An 8,064-nucleotide genomic window follows, 5' to 3' on the forward strand; every position below is an offset into this window, starting at 1 on the left:
GCTGAGTCATCCGCAAACAGGAACAAGTTGCAGTCACAAGCTGACGACATGTCATTTGCATAAATTAGGAACAGTAGCGGTCCTAGTATGCTTCCTTGTGGAACACCACAGCTCACTGTGAGGGGGGGGGATAGGGTACCGTTTACCTCCACCATCTGTTCCCTCCCCTCAAGGTAGGATTGCATCCAGCTCACTGATAGACTATCAAAACCAATTGCTTTTAGCTTGTCAATCAGAATGGAGTGATTGACCGTGTCAAAGGCCTTTTGTAGGTCCAGCATGACCATGCCGCAGTATTTGCCTGCGTCCACCTCTTGTTTGATGTGGTCATTCAAATAGAGAAGGCATGTGTCAGTGGAGTGGGATGTTCTGAAGCCAGATTGGAATTCGTAGATTAGATTTGTTTCCGCTAGGTACTTTTCGACCTGTTCGTAGACAATTTTTTCCATGACTTTCGAGATGGAGGTGAGAATAGAAACAGGGCGGTAGTTGCCTGGGTCTAATTTGCTGCCCTTTTTGTGCAGAGGGGTCACCCTCGCAATTTTGAAGTCCTTGGGGACGTGTCCCTGTTTTATGGAGAGGTTTATTATGTGTGTGATGACTGGGGTGATGGCGGCTGCTGAGTCTCTGAGGAATTTGGAGGGGATGTTGTCATGGCCAGTGGCCTTGTTAGGTTGGAGGGCGCTCAGTTTATTGAGTACCTCATCTGTTGTTACCATTTCCAGCTTGAAGTCGTCCTTGCGGACCCCTAGGTTTTTGTAGTAAGCTACTATGTGTTCTACCCCATAAAGCCCTGAGTGGGAGGGTAGTTTGTTTACCAGTGTTGTGGCTATGTTTGTGAAGAAAATGTTTAAGTAATTGGCTACATCCAGCTTGTCTGTGATGAGCGTGTTGTCCGTTTTTATGTTTATGTTTGAGAATCTGGTTTTAAGTTTTTTACTGCATCCTAGTTGATTATTGAGTAATTTCCAAAGTTCACGTGGTTTGTTTTTGTTTTCCTCAGTTTTGTCATTGATGAAATTCTTTTTTGCAGTTTTGATCATGGAGTTTACGTCGTTTCTTAGTCTGTTTCTTTCTAGTTTGAGTTCAGTCACGTGGGCTTGGAGTTCACTGCTCGTGCTTTTAGTAAGCTTTGACTGACTTTTACGAAACTCAGAGCATTTTTTGTCTCTGGTTTTCATAGCGGCCAGTATTTCGGAGTGCATCCACGGCTCAGCGCGATTTTTTACCCTGGTGGTTCTTAGGGGGGCCATGTCGTTTAGTATTGTTGAGAATTTGGTTTTGAAACCAAGCCATGTTTCTTCAACCAGTGTACCATTGAGTTCATCTGACCAGTCCAGACTCTCCAGTTCAAGGTTGAAGGCCTCGCTAGAGTAGGTTTTGAGGTCTCTAGATGTGACTGTTTTGTGGCAGCCAACCTTTTGTTTTAGTTTTTTGCGGGTACAGAATATCATATAATGATCACTTAACCCGCATGCTATAACCCCTTTATTGGAGATCTTGGACTTGTCGGAGGTCAGAATGAGGTCAATGGTAGTCTGAGTTGATTCACATACACGTGTGGGTTGGGTGATTAGCTGGCTGAGGCCGTGCAGATCACAAAACCTACTGAATGACTTGAAGACGGGTGCATCTTTTCGTTGCATATCCGTGTTTCAGTCTCCAATAAGAATTTTGTCTACATCCTCAACTCCAGCTAAACACCCATCCAGTGTATCATAAAAGCCACTATGATCTGGCGGCCTGTAGACTGTGCCAACCAGGGATTTCGCCCTTTCGAATAGGATTTCCACCCATACAGTTTCAATTGATTTATGATTCAGGTCATTTCTGTTGATGAATTTGGTGTCCTTGTGTATGTACACACAGACACCACCTCCATGTTTGTTCCTATCATTCCTGATTATTGAGTAGTTCTCAATCTCTATCTCTGGATCTTTTACAGAATCGTCAAGCTTAGTTTCTGAGAAGCACAGCTATCTTAGCCCATACCTGTCAACCCTCCAGTTTTTCCTGGGATTCTCCCGTATTTCAAACATCTCTACCGCCGTCCTCCCGTAAAAAATGTTTCCCATATTGTTCCCGTTCTTATTTATTTATACAAAATGGAATTAAACTCTTATACAAAATTGGCAGCAGTGTAGCTTAGAATGTTAGCACAGGAAGTGGGGTTGTTCCCGGAGAGCTCACTCTCGGCCGTGGTTTCTCAGTGTATAATGTATGGTGCTCTCCCTCAACATGCGAGTAGGGTGAGACAACACCATTCTTTAGTCCAAATAATACCCTACTTTATACTATATTATTGTCATTCGTTTAATGTAAAGTCAGTCTTACATTGGCACTGCTTTAACGTTGCATTTACCCATAATCCATTGCTGTATTAGACCCATGTGCCAGTATAACTTTTGTAAAGTAATGAGGGGCAAATGTAAAGTTAATCAATACACAATGAAACAATATCTTTATCACATGTCAAAACTACTTTAATAAAACAAGATTTCCGTTTTTCATTTCTACTCATTCATCCAAAACAAGACAGCAATTCTACTTCTGCATGCACCGGGATAATTGAGCTCATAGCACAGATTTGGAGTTGATAGAATGGACATTGCTGTTCTTAGGAAATGTTGCACATGGTGGAAATAATGGAAATTAACATTTCTAACATTAACAGTGTATGTTTAAAGTTGATACATTGAGGCATGGTAGTATTTCACTTTATATTACAGCAGTATCCGTTTTTAACATTACAATTAGTGTCTGACACTATAGACACATGTTAAAAGTCAAAGTCAACTTTGTCATTTTCCAATTTGTGCAAGACATACAGAAAAATTCAATTACGTGCCCCCCTTCCCACGGTGTATATAGAAAGAGACAATAAACACAAAAGTAACATAGGACACAATATACAACACACAGGACTATGTACAATATAAACAGTACAATTAAATTAATGAATTAATTAAATAAGAGGTAAAAGAGAACTTAGTGTATATGTATGCTGTTTAACTTGTCCGTGTCCAGTCCTTTCGATTAGCCCCACCGTTCATTGTAAACAATGATGCATGTAATTATATTAACGTTACTGTGTGTTGTTGTAGCTATGTTAATATAATAGGATAACCACCGGTTAATTCGTGATTTTTTATTGGTTTGTCATGACATAATCATTACATTACATGTCATTACATAATCCAACATATGTGTAAAGAAACAACATATTCCAGTTAACGGTATATTTTTTTAATGATTCGTTACGGCGAAATCAATACTTCCATTTGTATAAATTAGGTTAACTCGAGGATAGTATTCCTCCGTGCGGCGATAGTAGGGCTAACGCGATTGGGCGCTGAGAGGCCAATCAGGGCGCGCAAACCAAACGCGGAAGGACAACTGCCTTGGGTAAAGTATTCACAGGACCTGGCGCAAGAAATTAAGCAAGCCAATCTTGGTATTCCAATAGATAATATAATCCTAAGTATTTTATTGTACGCTGATGATATCGTTGTTTGCAGAAAATGAAGCAAATTTACAAAACATGTTGAATATTATGAGTTCTTGGTGCATGAAATGGAGACTTGCGATTAACAGTGAAAAAACACAGATTATGCACTTCAGGAAAAAACATGAACAGCAGAGTAGCCATAAATTTCTATTTGGACCAACGCCCCTGATTTACACACATTCTTATAAATATCTTGGTTTCACATTTAATGAGTACATGAGCTTCATAGAAGGACGGAAAATAATGTCTGAGTCAGCAGGAAGGGCGCTAGGGGGCGTGTTGAGTAAAATGAAAGTGTGCACTGACCTTGGGTTTTCAACATTTACACAATTATTTGATTCAATGGTGGGTTCTGTTTTATTTTATGCTGCTGGAGTATGGGGTTTTGATGATGCACCTGAATGTAATGCTATCCAGAACCGGGCCATAAGATACTTTTTAGGAGTCCATAAATACACACCAAAAGGGGGCCAAGTTAACCCCCTCTTCAAGACAGCTTCAATAATATACAGGCCTTCTCGAGTCTACTCTTAACCTTGTTTTGAACACATCTAAAACAAAAGTTATGTGGTTTGGAAAAAGGTGTGGAAATATCACAACCACTAATGGCTCAGTTCTGGATGCAGTCACCTCTTACCTGGGTATCTGGTTAGATAATACACTATTTTTCTCAGCATGTGTTACATCTTAAATAAAAAAATAAAAGCAAGACTTAGCTTCTTGTACAGGAATGACTCCTGCTTAATTCACTCTGCTAAACACTCCCTAGTCCAAATGTCCATTCTCCCATTGTGACTATGGTGATGGCATTTACATGCATGTAAGCAAAAGTGTCCTTGATCGCCTTAATGTTTTGTATCACCCAGCAATTAGGTTTTCTACAAATGCCCCCTTTTCAACACATCGCTGTGACTTATACACATCTGTAAATTTGCTGCTCCCTGCTGCAGTGCGAGAGGCAAAATACTTTGAAAATGGACAAATTGATCCCGCTCACTAGTTTTAAGGACTCTATCACAGATGTTTCCACACACCTGCAACTGTTACCCATTTGACTGTTCTGCTTCATGTATTACATACCATGTAATTTTATTTGGTTGTTTGTTTGATGTGTGTTTTAATTATTTCCCTTACCTGTGATGTATCGTCTTGTCTCTTTTCCAGGCCGTCATTGTAAAAAAGAATGTTAATTGACCTGCCTGGTTAAATAAAGGTTAAATAATCAAATACAAAATACAAATTTACTTATAGGTATTACCAAAGTAAATCATGTGTTTACATGTAGGCCTACCTTTAATAACAAATAAGGTATTATCAAAGTATTACACATCTAGCCAGATAACTGTTCAAACCTTTACAACATGGTCCATTTAATGGTTTGGATTTTCTTTCCAACTAAAGAAGATTTCAGTTAGTCTTTTCTGTTGCTCAAAAGCATTTAGGCAGTGATTCACATCTGCCGGGAATTGAACTGACCTTTGTGTTAGTAAAGAAACTCTCTACCTCTAGTCTAGGCCAACCTGAAATAGAACACAAAACATGTATATTAGGTCGAGCACATATTGATGACTGGTAAAAAGGTAAAAAAAATAATAATAAAAATGACAAACCATGTCAGTGTTTGCTCTCAAGGAGGGTAGAATCGAGGAGATATCAACACAGATATCCCTCATCATCATTACACTTCAAATTACACTCCACCCGGCGCAATCTGAGCATGCGCCATACCCCCATCTCCCATTGGATGGCTGGTGATTTTAGTCTACATTTAGTAGCCTCGTTTGCTCCGAGGAAGACGTCAAAATACACACCTGCAAACCAGTGTACACAATAACACATGCAGACAGACGGACTCTTTCACTAGACCTTCCTTCAAAGTAAAACGCACGCAATCGGTGAGACTGAGAATCGGTTTCGTTTTATTTGGAAATGGAAGAACAGCGCCCTCTGGAGTCCTTCCTCGGCATTGCGGGCAGGCATCCTACTTGAATCAAACAATATCCACATCATGCATAAGAAGAAGACCTGGCTTCAATGCACTTTCACTTCATCAATTCAAGAAGAGGAATTTCCATAAAATCCAAATATTAAAAACCTTCTGACGTGAGAAAAAAAAAACCTGCCTGGTTCTTCATTCTCCTCTGAGCTTCTTCATTCTTAGGCTACGTTTGACCTTTTGTTAAATGAGTCGTCAGCGACTGCGAGTCCTCAGAGCAGCCAATGTTGGCGATAGACTATTATTATTACTATTACTATTATTTCTAACTAGGGAAGGTTGAGTGAGGCCTGGATACATACAGCCCCCTGGTTCACCTCATTCTAGTACAGGTGATTCCGGGACAATGCTGAACTGAATCATAGAATTATTACATTTGGGTCCAAGTGGGCAGTTCAGGTGAGTGGACCCAGGTTGGACTGAGAAGGGTGTCACCTCCTGTAGACACACCATCAGCTTGGTTAAGGTTATGGTTAGTTTAAAAGTTAAAACATTTTGAATTATGTAATGTATGTATTTATTTGTAATACACATTTTCGTTAAAAAAAAGCGAGATCGGGCCCACAGATAGCGTTCTCATGTATACAGCTGTATTTCACTTCAACTCACCACACAAGAGTCTCACACCAAGCACACCCCATTACTTGTTATTGTATTATCTTCTATAGTCTCGTACAAAAGAACACACCCAAACTTTATAATCAACACTCAATCTGAACAGTAGACGTCCATCATGCCTGTTGAGATTTATTCTTCAACCGTTGAATTATCTCCAAGCACACTCATAATAATACCAAATAAATAATAGAACAAAGACACATAGAATCATAGATGTGAAGAATTCACCATGTCTTCCCAGGCTGTTGGTAGAGCTGCTCTTATAGAAGGTGTCACGCACATCACCAGCCACTAGGGGCAGAGTGGCTAACTATGAGTGCATGGCGAGTTGATAATTATCTGTAAATCAGCTGGGGATAACTGGGTGATATTGAATGAGGGGGGGGGGGGGGGGGGGGTGACTTTATTAAATTAATTTATCTCATTAATAAACTTGATTTTAAGGTCAATCTGAGTGAGTAAAACATTCAGCCTTGTTTAAACAGGTTTAACGCAGAATTTTATTTACTAGCCTTGTTTAAACAGGTTTAACACAGAATTTACCAGCAGTGTTTAAAACAGGTTTCACACTGAATTTAGGCTGAACATAGCTAATGGAGACACAAACCAAACCAAACCATACCATACCATGGCTAGCCCCAGCCAGGCGGAACATACAGGCGCTAATGGAGACAAAGCATACGGCTGCTGAATATAGCAGGTTAACACTTTCACTACCAAATGGTTAACCATTTCACTGCGACAATACAGAAGGTTAACCCTTTCACTACCACACCGGTTAACCGTCTGTAGTGTGGTAGTGATATGAAAGGTTAACATTCTGTAGGGTGGTAGTGAAAGGGTTAAATAACAGGCTCAAAACTAAAAGTATTGTCTAAACGGCACCTCTCAGATGTTGTTGAGGAGTAGCAGCAGTTAACAACAGATATACCGGTATCTACGGTCACAGCGAGAGGAGCCAGGGATGCGTTCAAGAACAGCATTGTTTCAGAAAAATCTAAATATAGATCCATTTCACTGCTGGTTTTACCAAAAATACTTTAACCGAGTGGTATTTTCGGTGTTGACTAGCAGGTGCAGCAACACACACACCCGCCCTCCTGTTTCTACGCCAATGAGGCAGCAATGTCCTTGGAAAAAAAACTAACAAAAAGGACATCAAGTCCATATCATCTCCTTCTCCACCTCCTTTCGTACTGCCCCCCCGCTGGTCTCCAGGCATCATGACCATCACCCCTGTTCCATCAACACCTCCCTCTCTCATCCTCCTCCTCCTCTCCTCTTCTCTTCCCTCTCTCCTCCTCTCTCACCCGCCCTGTTGATCCTCTGGCATCATCACCATCACCTCTCCCTCCATCACAACCTTGTCTTTGACGGAACAAGTCACGGCGATGAAGGCGAACGACATCTTGATCTTCCGGATCTCCGCCTCCGCCACGACCTCCTCCCCGACGTAGAGCGGCGCCGGGAAGCGGATCTCCTGGTAGAGGAAGATGCAGCCGCGGCCCGGCATCCTGGTGCCGAGCACGGCCGAGATCAGCCCGTTGATGAGCACGCCGTGGACGATGGGCTTCTCGAACGACGTGGTCTTGGCGTAGACCGGGTCCAGGTGCAGCGGGTTGGTGTCGCCCGTCAGCTCGGCGAACAGCTCCACGTCTCGGGTGGAGAAGGCTTTGGTGAGAGAGGCCCGCTGGCCCACGTGGAGCAGCCGTCGGGGGCACGAGCCCCCCAGGAGGGCAGGAGGGGGGCAGGAGGCCCCCAGGAGGGCGGGAGGGGGGCAGGAGGTCCCCAGGAGGGCAGGAGGAGGCCTCTTACCGGGGAGGCCAGAGCTGAAGGCACAGGAGCCGTGTGCTTTAAGAAACGCATTTCTCAATATGAAGCTCATTTTCTATTGGACTCAGTGGGACAGAAGGGTTTTCAGCTGTGTTTCTGTCTTTGGTCA

General features: G+C 42.2%; 1 protein-coding gene across 1 annotated transcript; it reads right to left on the bottom strand.

Annotated features, from left to right (window-relative positions):
• Positions 1 to 5,460: 5,460 nt before the first annotated feature.
• On the bottom strand, positions 5,461 to 8,007 carry LOC311230345 (hydroxyacyl-thioester dehydratase type 2, mitochondrial-like; the record flags this gene model as incomplete). The annotated part of the gene is made up of 1 exon (XM_084316602.1): positions 5,461 to 8,007. The coding sequence occupies one exon, from the start codon at positions 8,005 to 8,007 to the stop codon at positions 7,429 to 7,431; it is 579 nt and encodes a 192-aa protein (XP_084172728.1). The 3' UTR covers positions 5,461 to 7,428.
• Positions 8,008 to 8,064: the final 57 nt, after the last annotated feature.

This window comes from Notolepis coatsorum (assembly GCF_963971535.1).
Source record: "Notolepis coatsorum genome assembly, chromosome: 6".
Taxonomy (NCBI): domain Eukaryota; kingdom Metazoa; phylum Chordata; class Actinopteri; order Aulopiformes; family Paralepididae; genus Notolepis; species Notolepis coatsorum.